General features: G+C 39.5%; 2 protein-coding genes across 8 annotated transcripts in view; one reads left to right on the forward strand and one right to left on the reverse strand.

Moving 5' to 3' along the window:
- The window catches only part of LOC131435377 (basic-leucine zipper transcription factor A), a 57,537-nt gene extending 46,784 nt beyond the window's left edge, over positions 1–10,753 (forward strand). For 2 of the 7 annotated variants that reach the window (XM_058603191.1, XM_058603198.1), the window contains exons 2-7: positions 465–614; positions 858–1,316; positions 1,450–1,568; positions 1,624–1,696; positions 1,753–2,976; positions 10,460–10,753. In XM_058603191.1, coding sequence (XP_058459174.1) covers positions 465–614; positions 858–1,316; positions 1,450–1,568; positions 1,624–1,696; positions 1,753–2,976; positions 10,460–10,579 — 2,145 coding nt within the window. In that variant the 3' untranslated portion in view covers positions 10,580–10,753. Of the gene's footprint in view, positions 1–464; positions 615–857; positions 1,317–1,449; positions 1,569–1,623; positions 1,697–1,752; positions 2,977–10,262; positions 10,291–10,459 lie in introns of all 7 variants that reach the window. The other 5 variants (XM_058603194.1, XM_058603193.1, XM_058603196.1 and 2 more) reach the window with 5 other exon arrangements.
- A 37-nt stretch (positions 10,754–10,790) lies between these two features.
- On the reverse strand, positions 10,791–11,799 carry LOC131435379 (NADH dehydrogenase [ubiquinone] iron-sulfur protein 4, mitochondrial). Its single transcript, XM_058603199.1, has 4 exons — positions 11,651–11,799; positions 11,382–11,535; positions 11,144–11,319; positions 10,791–11,082 (listed from the first exon to the last, which is right to left on the reverse strand). Exons 1-4 carry the CDS (start codon positions 11,695–11,697, stop codon positions 10,902–10,904), a joined length of 558 nt encoding a protein of 185 aa, XP_058459182.1. The 5' UTR covers positions 11,698–11,799; the 3' UTR covers positions 10,791–10,901.
- Positions 11,800–15,491: the final 3,692 nt, after the last annotated feature.

Raw genomic sequence — 15,491 nt, forward strand, 5'->3', positions numbered from 1 at the left:
TTCGATGTTTTTGACCGCTTTTTCCTGTGCTTCCGGAACTGGTGAAGTCAACTGGCTCCTCCCGAAATTAAATCCTTGATACGGGTCTGACCTGATGGATGTATCTGCGGCTCAACACTGATGTGCTTTAGCACCTCTTAGATTGCATGTATATCGCCTCCACATTTGCAACATGCTCTGCGATTTAAAGTCTAGGATAATAATTGGAAATATGTCCCACTTATTTATTCTTTTTCAAAGGTTTTTTATTTTGGTTACATAGTAATCGTAGTATATTTCCACACGTTTCGTCTCCGACTTAGCAGTGCATTTACAGATCCAATTGAACTGCCATCAACGCATAACCACGCATCTCGACCCAATATTCATAAAATGTTACTTAATTGAAGTAACAGTAAATGTAACCTTTATATGTCTAACTTTTTTTTCTAATTTCATTTTTTTGTTTCAATTTTTCTCCCCAGGATGAAATGGAACAGTGGGTTTCGGACACCTTCTATTCGTACTTTCCCAGCTTCAACAAAAACGAAAACGAGAAGAAATCGATGCTTTCCCGCAACCGCCAAGCCGACTATCAAGAATATCTGAAAAATGTAAATCACATTGCTAATGTGGTAAACTATCTCTGTTTCTTTTACGTCTGTTTTAGCTTTGAGAGTGCATTCAAAAACACTGCACGAATTTTGAGTCTTTGGTTTTGTAGATTCTGTCCTGCTTAAAGGATTGGAAACCATCGTTAGTGCATGTGTTGTTTTGTTCCATTTATTTCAATCGTTTACCTCTTTTGAGCACAGCGTTTCATGTTTTTTTTTTGGATTTACTGAAATTTGTCACTACAAGCTCATCTATTTCTGCAGATACCTCAAGTGATGTCCAAACATCAGCAGTACATCGAGAAGTACGGTCATCAAGCGGTGCAAACCACAAACGACAAGGAAACGAACACTTCCAACTCCAAACCGGTTGGTGCTTCCGGAAGTAAAAACTATCTCAGTCCACCGCCGAGCTTCAGTCCGAACCAGATACCATCGATCAGGAAAACGTTGGCCAACGACGGACACCCGGCTGGCAGCAATTCGCACATGCGCAAAGGTAGCCCGCGAGAAAAGTTAATGCAAGATTTGAACCATACTGATCTGTCTACCATTATCAATACAGACACGATCGACCGGCGGAACAGGATGCTAGCGGAAGTAGGTCCCACCAAGTCCATTACAATCACTAACAACCCCACCGGCACTAACCGAACCAACAAGTCTTCTTTCGCTACTACGAAATTCATCCCAACTAACGAGCGGGGAACTTTACTGCTTGATGTACTTTCTGTCAAACTGTTTAGTACTTGATTGTCTCTTTTCCGCTTGGTTTATTTTGTGTTCGGTTTTTCGTTGCATGTGCATTTTGTTATTTTGTTTGTTTTGTTAAAAACTTTTTCGTTTCCCGCCATAGGAGGAAAGCCGAAGAAAGTTGGAGTACCAGAAAGATCTGATCAAGCAAATCGAAGAAAAGCGGAAGGAAGTCGAACGGTTACGGGAGAAAGAGAAACTGGAGGAGGAAATGCTAACCAGGTGAGCTTTCGATGTTAAAAGTACAATACCGATATTTTAACACCTACTCTTCCAGTCGCTTGGAACAACAGTTGAAAACTATGCAGCTCGAGGAAGAACTGGAACGGGAGAAATTACGCAGCGAGAAGGTACGGTGAACGGGAATGCATTTTAACTCATATTTAAACGCATCATTTTTTCTCAGATTCGTATGGCCAACGAACAGAACCACATCCGCCGGTTGCAGCTACTTTCAAAGCTGGAGAACGATCACAAAGTGTTCAATCCACATGATGAGAATCGCAAAACCCTGTCCGAGAATGGGAAAGAAGCCTACGTGGACGCGGCTCAGCAGAAACCGGCTAAGGAAAAGGTTTATCGTTATTTCAGCAATTCGGCGCAGAACGAAAAGCCATCGAGTTTCACCTCGTCCAGTCTTTCGTCCGAAATGGATTACGATTCTTCCAGTGAATCCATGGGCTACGACCGGTATCAGTACTGCAAGAACTGCCGAGCCGATATTGATCGATCATTTCTTCCACGAGCTCACGGTGGCCGGCATCATCAGCATCACCATCATCACCAACAGCAGCAGCCTCCACAGAAAAAGTTAACCCCCAAGATGACCCGTAAAATTGATGAACACTGTCTCAACTGCCACAAGCGGATAGAAAAGCTCTGCGTGAAATGTGATCGTGTGTTGAAACGTTCTCTGTCGCAGAATATTTGCGCCATCTGTCAGCAAGCTGTGGAGAATAAACGCATCCAAAAAGAAGCCCAACTGGAACTTAGAAGGCAACGTCAGAAACTACTTCGATCGATTGAACTGCTGAACGATGATGACGACGACGAAGAGTCACCTTTGATGGATGTTGAAAATCCTCTACCACCTACTTCCGTTTCGCCACCAAATCCGTACAAAATCATTGACATTCAGTATCACGAAAGCGACAACGACCATGACCTGGCCGTTCTAAATCCGGTTATCGTTCGGAACAATTACAAAAAACCCTACTCTCTCAACATCGACAAGGACTCCATCTTCCATCCGAACAAGAAAACTCCGGAACCCAAAGTTTCCGTCAACATTCGAAACGGGGAAGTGTTTGTCGACAACAAACTGAACCCGTCCGCCCGGGGAGAAGCAAAGCAAACGCCGGCTCCGTCACCACAGCACGACCCCGAAGATCTGAGCACCGATGAGATGGACGACCGAATCTCGAAATACGTGAAACATTACAACACCCTTTGGATGAAACGAGGGATGCGCAAAAATAATCTGATATCGCAGAAAAATGCAAACCCCTCGTCGAACGCAGCCAGCAAACTAAGACCACTTCCATCACTTTCACCGCCGAAAGTGTACGTAAGCGATCGAGCCGATAACCTCAAAAGTGATGCGATGAAGATCACCGAGAAGAAGTGGGATGTAAGTTAACGTGCTGCATTAGTTCGAACTAAAACTATGGTGTTTTTATTGCGTATTTTGAATGTGTTGTCTGGTTTTCTTACGAAACAATCTTCACTAGCATTAGCAGTACTTTTGTTCAGCTGGAACATGCTTTTGACACCCACCCATTGATTAAAAGTTCTTCCGGTTTCTAGGTTATATACAAATTATTGTTATCGGTATATAGAGCTATCAAAACGAAAGTTTTCTACTGCACTTCAAAATAGGAAAAACAAACCCTTTCTCATCCACCTAGTGGTGTGATAATACCTTTCTCTTTTCAAATAAATAGTCTTATTGAAGCATTTTTAAAGATTCTATACTCGGCCATTAGTATTGTGTGTTTATCAAATAACCTAGTAGTAGCTTTCAAACGAGTCTAAGTCTTTCGAAATTGAATCTTGCATCTCCGAGAAATTTGGTTGCAATTAAAAACACTGGTATTTGTCGGTTACGACACATATAATATTACATCTCTCGAATCGGAAATGTTTGCCATAACCCTTCCAAATTTGGTTGACATTGTTAGCTTTTAAATAAGCCTAAGTTTATCGAAATTCCCAATTTCATCTTCGAGAAACTTCTGCCGATGAAAAACGTGCAGTTGGTCGGTTACGTCACTTATACCATTCTATGTTCGGAACCAGAAATGACAGCCTTTTGATCTTCGAACCTAATCAATAATCCAAAAGTATCTTTCAATCGGTTCAACCATCTCCGAGAAAATTGAGCGTTGAAAATTCGTTTGAAAAGTATATGCACCTACTCACACAGATATTTTCCGATCTCGTCGAGCTGTGTCGAATAGTATAGGGTCACCGGAGCTCCGATCAAAACGTTTCGATTTCTCCAGAAATTCTACTATCTTTCTATAGAGAAAGATCAAACAGTCTTATTCCAGTTGGGCTTTGAACAATCCTTGAAATGTTTTGCATCGTCATGTAAGACACTCAGCACTAGTGTTGGGCAAATCTTTAGTGAATGGTACAAAAGAACTAGTTCTTCTGAACGAACTAGTGAACATAAGTCACTTTTCCCGGATTTCTGTCCGCCCTTTTCATTGGAATCCATCTACTGTCACGGTATCATTGATGTGTCTCTCAACTGTAGTGGTGGCAAACCAAATCTCACCATAATTTCACATTTCACAGTGCTAACATGAATAATAGAACTTGGATGCACCCTTCCTAGTAGAGCTTCGTGCTGGTAGACTCTTTTGTATCTGAATCAGTTGGTCCTCTGCCAGCATAGTCCAGGTCTCGTGGCCATAGAGAACAACCGGTCTAATGAGCGTTTTGTAGATGGTCAATTTCGTGCGGCGGCGTAGTTTTCTCTATCGAAGGGTTTTTCTGAATCCAAAGTAGATTCCCTGCCAAAATACGGCCTGAATTACTTTGCTGATGTCATTATCGGCGGCCCAAATACACGAACTCGTCAACCACCTCGATGTCGTCACCGTCTATCAATATTCGTAGTGGGAGGCGTAGTGTTTCTTCTCTAGAGCCTCTTCCTCTCATGTATTTTGTTTTCGACGCATTTATGGCCAGTCCGATAAGCCTAGCCTCAGCATTCAGTCCGATGTAGGTTTACGTCATCTTCTCAAAGGTTACGTGTCACAATATCAACATGGTCAGCGAAGCCAAAAAGTTGTACGAACTTTCGGAAGATCGTGCCACTCGTGTCGATCCTCGCTCTTCGAATCACACCTTCCAAGGCAATATTGAACAAGATACAATAGTGTCCATCACCTTGCCGTAGCCCTCTCCGTAATTCGAAGGGACTCGAGAGCATCCCAGATACTCGGATGTAGCACATCACTCTATCCATCGTAGCTTTGACCAATCGCGTCAATTTATCCGGGAAACCGTATTCGTGCATTCATTGCCATAGCTGTTCTCGATCGATTGTGTCGTATGCCGCTTTGAAGTCAAAGAATGGGTGATGTGTGGGTACGCTGTATTCACGACACTTCTGGAGTACTTGTCTTATCGCGAATATGTGATCCGTAGTGGCGCGGGCTCCATTAAATCCCGCTTGGTGCGGCCCTACGGATTCCTTAGCTATTGGTGATAGACGACGGCAAAGGATTTGGGAGAGTACCTTGTAGGCGGCGTTGAGCAATGTGATTGCGCGGTAATTGCAACAATCTAGCTTATCGCCTTTTTTGTAAACGAGACATACCACTCCATCCATCCATTCCTGCGATAGAATCTCCTCCTCCCAAATCTTAGAAATCATCCAGTGCAGCGCTCTAGCCAGTGCCTCTCCTCGATGTTTGAGCAGCTCACTTGGTAACCTGTCATTGCCTGCGGCTTTGTTATTCCTCAGCTTACCGATCTCCTCATTTATCTCCGAAGGATCAGGTACTGGGAATCTCTCGTCGGCTGAGCGTGCACCCAGATTGATTCTTGTGCCGTTCTCTGTATCTTGTGCTTCGCCATTCAGATGCTCGTCATAGTACTGCTTCCACCTGTCGATCGTTCGTTCGTGAGAAGGTTACCACTGATATCTCTGCACATTTCGGCGTGTAGCCTCTACGTGAGCGGTTCACCTTCTCATAGAATTTCCGTGTGTCATTTGCGCGGTACAGCTGTTCCATTGCTTCGCGATCTTGGTCTTCCTGGTGGCACTTTTTCCTCCGAAAAACCGTGTTCTGTCTGTTCCGCGCCTGTCTGTATCGTTCCTCGTTCGCTCTCGTGCGGAGTTGCAGCATCCTCACCCTTGCTGCATTCTTCTCTTCGACCAACGGCTGACATTCGCCGTCAAACCAGTCATTTCCTCGATTCGATAACCTCGCACCTAGAACGGTTGCAGCAGTGCTACTCACGGCGGACCTTATGTTCCTCCAGCCGTCTTCTAGAGTCGCCACGCCAAGCTGCTCTTCCGTTGGTAGCACTTGCTCCAGTTGTTGCACGTATTCATCTGAATTACGAACGCTACGTAGCTGCTCGAGTTGAGTTCGGCGTTCCTGTGCGACGAGTTTTGTGCACCGTCGATAGTTTTGAGCGCATACAAACCGCGACAAGGTAGTGGTCAGAATCAATTTTGGCCCTGCGATAAGTACGGACATTGATGACGTCGGAGAAGAATCACCCGTCAATGAGAACGTGGTCGATTTGATTTTCCGTATGTTGATCAGGTGATCTCCAGGTAGCTTTCTGGATATCTTTGCGGAGGAAGAAGGTGCTTCGGACTACCATTCCTCGAGAGGCTGCAAAGCTCACGCATCGTTGGCCGTTGTCGTTTGTTGTCGCGTGCAGGCTATCCAGCCCCATCACGGGCCTGAGTTTTACATCCCGCCGTGGACAGCTGTCGTAGGTTCGTTCCAGCTGCGCGTAGAATGCTTCCTTCTCGTCATCGGGTCTCGTCTCATGTAAGCAGTGCACGTTGATGATGCTGTAATTGAAGAAACGGCCCTTGATCTTCAATACGCACATTCTATCACTGATTGGCTGACACCCAATCACGCGCTGGCGCATCTTGCCCAACACTACGAATCCCGTTTCTAGAACGTTGGTTGTGCCACAGCTCTGGTAGAAGGTAGCCGCTCGATTCCCACTTTTCCACACCTTCTGTCCCGTCCAACAAAGTTCCTGCAGTGCTACGACATCGAAGCCGCGGGTTTGAAGCTCATCATGCAGCATTCGGTCGTATCCTGGGAAGCCAAGCGATTTTCAGTTCCATGTACAAAGCTTCCAATCATAGTCCTTTGTTCATTGTGTAGGTCTTTGCCGATTATTCCGAGTCGTATTTCTCGTATTTCGTATTAGGAGTTACTGGACAAGAGACTAAGAACCACATTGGGGCTTGAATTTCGCATTGTCCAGTCGTTTACCAACCAATGAACATCGTGAACATTTACTATTTTTCGGTAAATTTTACAGATCTCCTTGAAATCAAGGCAACACAAAAATAGCTCATGCCAAATTCTCATCCAAAAAGTGCTAAGAGTACCGAAAGAGAAAGTAAACAAAGAGAATCTCTCATTGTCACATTCGTCGTTTTGAACATTTTATACAAATTTTACTGTCTCATTCGTAAATGAGCGACACCAGTACAAACGAAGAGACGAAGCATTTTCGTTTCTCATTGAAAAAATGAGAGAGTATAATTGTCAACGTCATTCTTTCCACTATGACAAGACAAAACCAAACTAGCGTCTGCAGGGAGCATCAGCAAAATTTCAATTCTCATTATTTCATCGATGTTTTGAAAATCTGTGACGCTTGGCTATAAAGGGTGACTAAAATATGACAAATCGAAGTAATTACATCCCAGAACCTTTTTGGAAACCAAAACTACTACAAATTGGAGCACCAACAGGTAAAAGTCATTGTGAAACCTTTTTCTATCGTTTTCGATTCTCGAAGCTTTGGTTGAATACCGACACTGTATCCTATGGGATTTTCACTGAAAACTGCAAACGACTGAAAGGGCAAATGAAAGAAAGAACACAATTTTGAAACTACTGTCCCGCTTATGTCATTGACTGGACATGGATTTCGTTCTCACAGTTTGCAAGCGAAGCTGAGAGTGACATTAATTTCTTGTCATTTTCGTCTATTTTGAGTCAATGAAAATGTTTTTTATTAGCTCTGTTTGTGATCACCAGCCATTTCGATAGAGAGCTGAATATGGACATTAGGCTGCATGTTCATGTACACGCTGCCAAAAAAAAACCTCAAAATTAAGTTTTTTTCACCCACTTTCCAACGTTCATGCAGGAATGTAATTCTGGGTAAAATCGGGAGTACTTATTTTTGAGTAACTGCGTGGATAGTACTGATTGAGTTAAAACTACACAACCGAAAAGGAGATCAATTTGGGTGTTTTTAACGCAATGTTTTTTTTCTCGTGTGATTGTTATTATTATAATTGGCTTACCTTTGCACTGCTTGGGCTGCTGGTTTAAGCTACAGGAGCTGTTTTTTTTACCTGTCGAGACTATTGATTGAATCTCTATATTTTCCATTGTCTCAAAATAAAAAAATAAAAAAACAGGATAAATTAATTAAAATTATTAACGTTATAGCACAAGGATACTTACGCTACAAATAACGACAGATTCTCGTGCACAATTATATATAAAAATCGTATGAAATGTTACTTTGTTTATAAACAGTTGTTACTTTTCTGTTGCTTACCAAAATATTGTGATTCAACACACAAACATTTTTCACCCAACTGTAACTTCTTTGAATAAACTCAACTGTTGAATGAAAAATACTCATTTATTAGCGGCCCTTACACGATCATTAAAAATGTCATCACTAAAAACGTACATGACTGATCGTGTAAGGTCTGCAAGCTCAGTAATGACACGAGTAATGATGGAATTCCGGATTTTTCATCATTACCAAAATTATTTCTTCTTATTATTTTTTTGTGGAAGTGCTGAATATCGTCAGTTGTATTAGATGAGAAAATTTGACAACCATGAAGTAAACATTCTCTTCAGAACTATACGTTAAAAAAAAATTTTTGGAAATGACAAAGTGTAGATTAAAATTATTAATGTTTCATTAACCTTAACGTTCCAATGGCAAATAAAATTTATTTTCAGCTAAACTAAGATAAAGAATATTGCTAATATTCTTCAATTACTGAGGGAAAGTTATTCTGGTTTCAAGCCCCGTGCTGGAGTAGTCACAAATACTCATCATTAATAATGAACGTGTAATGCTAAAAAGTAATGATGTACAGTAATGCATGATGAGCGTTTGAGCAGAAGTGTCATTACTTAGTAATGACACTTTTAATGATCGTGTAAGGGCCGCTATTAAGGTACTTTTCACTCAACATAAAAAAAAACAATCGTGATTACTTAATGTTAGGTAAATTTAACTCTATCGTTGGGTTTTTTGGCAGTGTGTACAGAATATCTTGCTTACCATCTGGAAATTACAGAAATTATAACGGATGGAGCGTTTTACGTGGTTTCCGTTTATACGTACTACTGGAGGGATGGTGATTTCTTCTGATGACATGATCACATAAGTCACTTGAAGTGCAAGCCGTTGTGGTGACCGGCAATCTCAATAGGTGTGAAGAAGAGCCCGCCCAAATTCCATGTCATGTTAGCAACAAGAAGTTAGCGACTCTACTCTCTTTGTCCAAATTGATTCCTTCAGGGGGCTCTGTTCGAGCCCCGACCTGGAAGGATTCGTAGTGTCAGTAGAATCATAGAATCATAGATCCAGCTATGTAATGGTTCTGTACACTCTGATTCGGCTGCGAAGTCTGTTGAAACAGAAGGTCAAATTTCACTACAGGAATGTAATACCAAGGCTTTAATTGGGTGCTCTGTTGAGTCCCCATACCTTCCTTATTTTACGAAATATATGATAATATAATGTCTCTCTGCAGAGTTCATTACTTTACCTTGTAGTCCATTGATCCTTTTCCATTACCTTGCTTGGTATGTTAAGTCATTTCTTTCTATTAAGTTTCCGCCAATGTTGTTCTAAGTCTGAATTTAAATAAATTTGTCCCCCATATTCTGTCTTAAATCTGCAGTTTGTTTATTAAAACAGGTAATGATGATTAGCTAATATTGCAGGGTTTTTTTTATGAAAAAAAGTCTGGATAAATTGAAATTCTAAATGAAATACTTGAACCATATGAAGGTTTTTAATTATTTTTCGCATTTCAATAGTTATCACATATAAACAAACTTCTGCATTAGTAGCAGAATGAGAGGGTATTCTGCTACTAATGCAGAAGGCATTAGCACCCAGTAGGCGCCGTTCTCTTGAGCAAATGGGGGCTTGTGAGCACTTAGCTATCGAACCCTTCGATGAATAAATACAAATTCACCAGGTCGTGCTCCAGAACTTGTCCAAATATGGAAACATAAACCATCAAAAGCTGGAAATTGAATTTTCAATCCAAAAAGACTACATTATATTTTACTTATGATAGAAATCCTATATGAGAGAAGTTCAAACCTGTGGTTACCCAAGAAGATCAGCTCTCAGTGTTTTCCCCTAAAAAATTGAGACATCATTGTGCAGAAACATTACTTCCCACGAGAAATCAAATTCCAAAACATTCCAAAAACTCCCGAGGACAAATATAGAGTGATGGGGTTACTCGATGCCTTCTACGCAGTATGACTTGAGTTCGACTTCCTACCCCGTAAAGTTCAAATGTGTATAATTGAAAAACAAAACACGTTTTTTCATGCTATCAAATAATTTATTTTCTACAGTTTTGCGTTCAGTTTTCTGAATTGTTCAATGTGTTTGCTTACTTTCCTTTCGCAGCTTAATTTTCTCTAAGAAAAATGTCAAGGTAAGCAATATTGGCGATACGATTTACCTTTTAGACTTCACCTCCTGCGAATACATTTCTGTTACAAAATAGCTATTAGATGCTTTGTACAGACAGCCTGCCAATAATGCATGTTATCATAGAACAAATGCTTACGCTAAACACAATCTATTTGTATCTCTTTCTTTAGATACCCGCCGTGGAAAGAACAAAAGTGTCACCAGGCTCACCGCGAGTGCTAACTCAGCTGGGCGCCATCCGGAAGCAACTTCAGCTGGAACAACTGCACTTGGACTCAACCACTGATTAAATCTACCAAACTGACCAACGCAAGACATTGTCTTTCGAGCTTACAACTGAAACCGTCCTATCCTCCAATAATTAGACTGTACGAAAAAATGTTTTTGTTTCGTTGAAAATTGTTTCTATTACTTCTATGAAAACCAATAGCCTAAGAGTAATAAATAAAGTGTAAACCCATCGTCAAGACGTTTCACATTTCAAAGAAAAAAAAAACCGCATCGTTTCAGAAGCGTGAATATTTATTCTCTGGCATCGAAAACCGTTACTCCGTTCCAATTTTGTATTTACAAGTAATCACCTAATGCCACCTATCCTGACGTACCGGAAGCCTACTTGGTGGAAACACGGGTGCGCTTATTCCATGAGAAATTGACTCCGTAATTCTTGACACGGTTCTTCTTCTTCACCTCCGGATTATCTACGAACCATCTCCAGCCATTCTTTTCGCAGTGTACAATTGCTTCATCGGGTGATGCAAAGTCGACTCGCATGTTGGACAGTGGGTCACCTCTGAAATAAACAATCACCGATGATCGATAGGTTCTTAAACGATCCAGCACGCTGGACTTACGAGGAAGCCCATCCCATAAGTGGATTTTCCCAGCGTTCGCGATTATCGAATTCTATGGTCCAATGATGAATATTATCCGTGCCGCTTTGCATGGCATTTTTAGCTGGCATGAAAATACGTACCCGGCGCTCCTTGACATGCTCTTCTGGTACACCGGTAATCGGTGATAAATCAACCTACAATAATGTTCCCAGTTCATGAAATCTGTGATTCCTGCAATCGAATTGAAACTTTCTACCTTAACCGGAACAGCGATTGTGCTGGCCTGTTTCTCCCGTTCGCGACGTTCGACGTCATCAGCAATGATCAGATTTGCATCGATAATAGGTGCTTCCTTGTGCTTACTCGAATCATTTAGAACGACGGAAGAAGTCGAGAATGCCGCCTTCGTCCTATAAATGTACGAACACAAAAATCGTGATTACACAATCAATGATTTGGAAATTGGAAGTATAAAAGTAGATTCCATTCCAAAGTCTGTTGGTTTTTTGTTCGGTTAGTAATTACCATAGGGCAGGAGTATTCCGGCTTAAAGATCTCAGCAAAACACTCATCTGGTCTTTAAGTTTTTACAATAGATCTGATTTATTTTTCAATCTGGATCGAACGATGGATTATTTTGTCTTCTGAATGTCAAAACACCAATTTTCTGACAGTAAATCTTACACTGAGAAAAAACGCTGTACAGAGTTACGAAACACTTGCATGCAAGCTACTGTTTTGTACTAAAAATGGTACTCACAGACAAGCATAATTTCAAGTGCGAAATCTATTGAAATATTTTTTATCAGAATCTCTTAGGAGACAAGTTACTCTAAACTCCGAACTAACTCAGACAATAAATGCTTATTTCGCTTTTCCTTTTTTTTTAGATCGACTTCCTTTAATATTCGTCAATCCCACATGTACATACAAAAATAAAGCGAATCTTGAGACGAGGTAGATGAAATTGATATATGAGTATTTTTGGTGTTAGAAAGCAATGTTATTGACAATTGCCACATTGTCGCAAAACTTGATTAGCGGTAGCGACACCTGCCAATGAAAAAGGGAACCAAGGAGTAGAGGATTCATCTGAAAATTTTCATATCTACTTATTAAATAGTACAAAATATCAGCAATCAATTTCAAAGTGATTACTACTACTTTTTCTAGTGTAAACTACGATTAAACATGGAAAATCTTCAGAAATGTGTGAAAGTAGGTTTATCGGACCAACATTTTATAAACAGAAATCAGTATAATGTTGATTTCTCAAGTACTAGAATATTTAGTGATCGAGTACCACCTATAATAATAACGAATGAACGTTAACTTTCGCACAATAAATTAAGATCAACATTATCACCTCAGAGTAAAAACTTTTTCTTCCACTACTTCTAATTTTTTTTTCAAATGAATTTGCCCGTTTTTACAAGAAGTTGTAAAAAGGTGAAGGGATTAAAAATTTTCTTGCCGATTTGACAGCTCTTGCTGGAAGTATCATCTCTAAACAAGAAAGTATCTTCTCTGCTTTTTATTTTAGCATCATTGTGCCAATAACATTTTCCATAGTAAGTATATATGAAGGCTAATAATTTATTGCCCTTCATATGAAATATTTTTTAAACTAAGGCGCTAGAAATGTATAACCGATTCAAAACGGCCAGTCTTGTATAGCAAGAATCCGACAGAAACAGAACAGGCAATGATCGCTAGGCGAATTTTTTTGCCAGAAACGGTTGTTGTACTGTTGCTAGACTCTTGCCGGAATTCTTACAGAATATCAGCAAAAATGGCAGAGAGATAAGTTAAGATAAGTTTAGATTCTTCAAAAATCTCAATCTTAGTAATACAAAGAACCATAAAGGGCGAGACTGTCATTTCGTTTGTTTAGGTAAGTTTCGCTACATATTGGAACTATTTATTTTCGTTATTTTAGATGATTTTCGTGCTTTTTACTACTGGATACACCCAAACCTCCATTTACGAACCTTATATATGTATGTATGTATGTTTACACACTCACTCGTTTGCGTATATGTGTACATATTTATACATATAAATGATCGCTTTTACTTTACCAATATTTATATGTATTAGGAAATACAAATATTTGTAAACATGCGAACGTATATTAATACATATATACATATATAAGTTACGTAAATGGAGGTTTGGGTGTATAGTAAATGAGATGATAAAATCACCCTTAAATTTGTCTTAGTCGCGGAATTCATCCAGTTTAACAAAATGTGCGGGAGGGCGTAACTTCATTATTCACACAAAGAGCCTAATTCCATAATTCCTAATAAGGAACTAGTTGGTTTCCCCTCGTTTGTCAACACCGATCAGCTGCTAGCAGGAATGCCTGATTTCATCATAATATTTGAAAATGAATAGCCACAATAAATTATTGGATTGCGTTGATAATATATTCAACTTTTTCGCAATGTTGGAAGGTAACCATTTATTTTTCGCAACGTTGTTCATCTAGACTATTTTTTATTGTGGTGGTAATTTTCACCCGAAATTAAGTGGCGGCAGACCAGAGGCAACTAAATATTGTAACAAAACGGGTTCGATTTTGTATTGCGTTGGAGGATGAGAAGTAGGCACAATTTTGTATATAGTTTTAGCAATATGTATTAAATCTGTAGCCTGTATGAAATTCGCATGGACGTATGCAAATCAATACATTACAGGTAATTCTGTATGAATAGAAACTCTGTTGGTAAATTAAAAAATAAACACAGTCTAGATGACAGACAAGATGTTTTTTATGGGGTAACGTGGCGCCATCATGGCATATGCGAGTACTGTCCTAACTAAAGGAATATTCGAAATGCCCGTTAAAATTATTGAAGAATCTAATTTGAGTGTCCTGTATGTTAGTCTGTGTTACTATCTCCACAGTTTTTCATTCACCTCATGACCGAAATTCACGTTTTACGTTTTATTTATACGGGCAAATATTGGTAGTTAATATGATTCTCACACCCTCAATGAACATAACTCAAAATTGAGTGACACATCACTCAAATTCATAAAAAGTATACGTACTTTAACCTGAATTACCACGTATCCAATCATTTTTGAGTTAAAGGACGAAGCTGGCAAAATTTGAGTATTTTAAACTCAAAATTTGAGTAAGTTTAACTCAGAGTTTGAGCTCCTCTAATTCGAAAAAAAAGAAATTCTGCTGCGGTAATGCTTATCTAAAAAGTAGTTCTTCTTACCAATCAATGGAATGCACAGAAAAGCGTTGCCTTTAGACTGGTTTGGAGTCAAATGATATTGATATCCTTACGTTGGACTTCTCACTTAGCATAATTGAAACCACAAAATTTCTATTAAAAACACCTATGATTGATGGTTCATGGTTGCAAAAACCGAATCTCGAGACGGACACGGAAAACCATGTATTCTTGCATTCTTAAATTCGATAAGAATATTCCGAGAACGAAAACGCACTGAACTACAAGAAATATGTTTTTCATTCAAATGTTTGAAAACTCAACACTTACTCTAATGTATGAATAAATGCGAGAGAACCCATGGCCTGAGTAAATTTTACTTAAATCCATACTTAAATTTTGACATATTGTTACAGTTTATGAAAATATGTAATCGCAACTAAAACCATGAGTTATGTGCTAATAGTCAAAGAGGGTGCAGTCAGTAATGCCACTTTTTACTGAGGTCAAAGCCGTAAATGCCAGGCTACCTAAACTAAGTGATCTTTACCGAATAAATGTATTATTACGTTCCTAATTGACTATCCAAAAAATTTATGGGGATAATAGAACAATATTTAATTGTTTTCAATTGATATGCAGAGAAATAACTGAAAATCGGGAAATTTCCGAAAAAATAATGCAAAAGCCGTAGATGTTGAGAGGTTCATCCGTAGATCCGTAGAAAAGACAGAAATCCGTAGATCTACGGATAAATTCGTAGGGTTGGCATCGCTGCGTGCAGTGTTCTTCAAATTAGGTTTTTTACCGTCACTGCTAACCAGTGCTGTCAACTGTTTTTTTCCAAAAATCTGTATTTGGCGAAAAAAACTATCTGTACAATATCTTTCTCGAAAAATCAAACATCAATTTAGTGCGAAAACTGATTTTGCGACCAAAAAAAAAAAAAAAAGGTCGCTCGACCTGGTTTACCCCTATGGAATCCAACACAAAAACTGAAAATCGGTATTTATCTGTACACTCAGGCAAAAAATATATGGAATTTCATAATGATTTCGTATGGTTTTTAGCCACAAGAATATCGTAAGCGAATCATAAGGCCGCCTTATGAAATCACGAAAATTGGAATTCCAATAGAACGCCTTATGAAATTCATACGAACTTTTTAGGAA

Source organism: Malaya genurostris, chromosome 3 (assembly GCF_030247185.1).
Source record: "Malaya genurostris strain Urasoe2022 chromosome 3, Malgen_1.1, whole genome shotgun sequence".
Lineage (NCBI taxonomy): Eukaryota > Metazoa > Arthropoda > Insecta > Diptera > Culicidae > Malaya > Malaya genurostris.

Coding starts and splice junctions, on each gene's coding strand:
- LOC131435379 (XM_058603199.1), bottom strand. CDS start 11,697: ATGAGTGTTTTGCTGAGATCTTTAAGCCGGAATACTCCTGCCCTATG. Junction 11,536..11,650: donor CGGAATACTCCTGCCCTATG/GTAATTACTAAC, acceptor GTACATTTATAG/GACGAAGGCGGCATTCTCGA. Junction 11,083..11,143: donor CTTATGGGATGGGCTTCCTC/GTAAGTCCAGCG, acceptor TGTTTATTTCAG/AGGTGACCCACTGTCCAACA.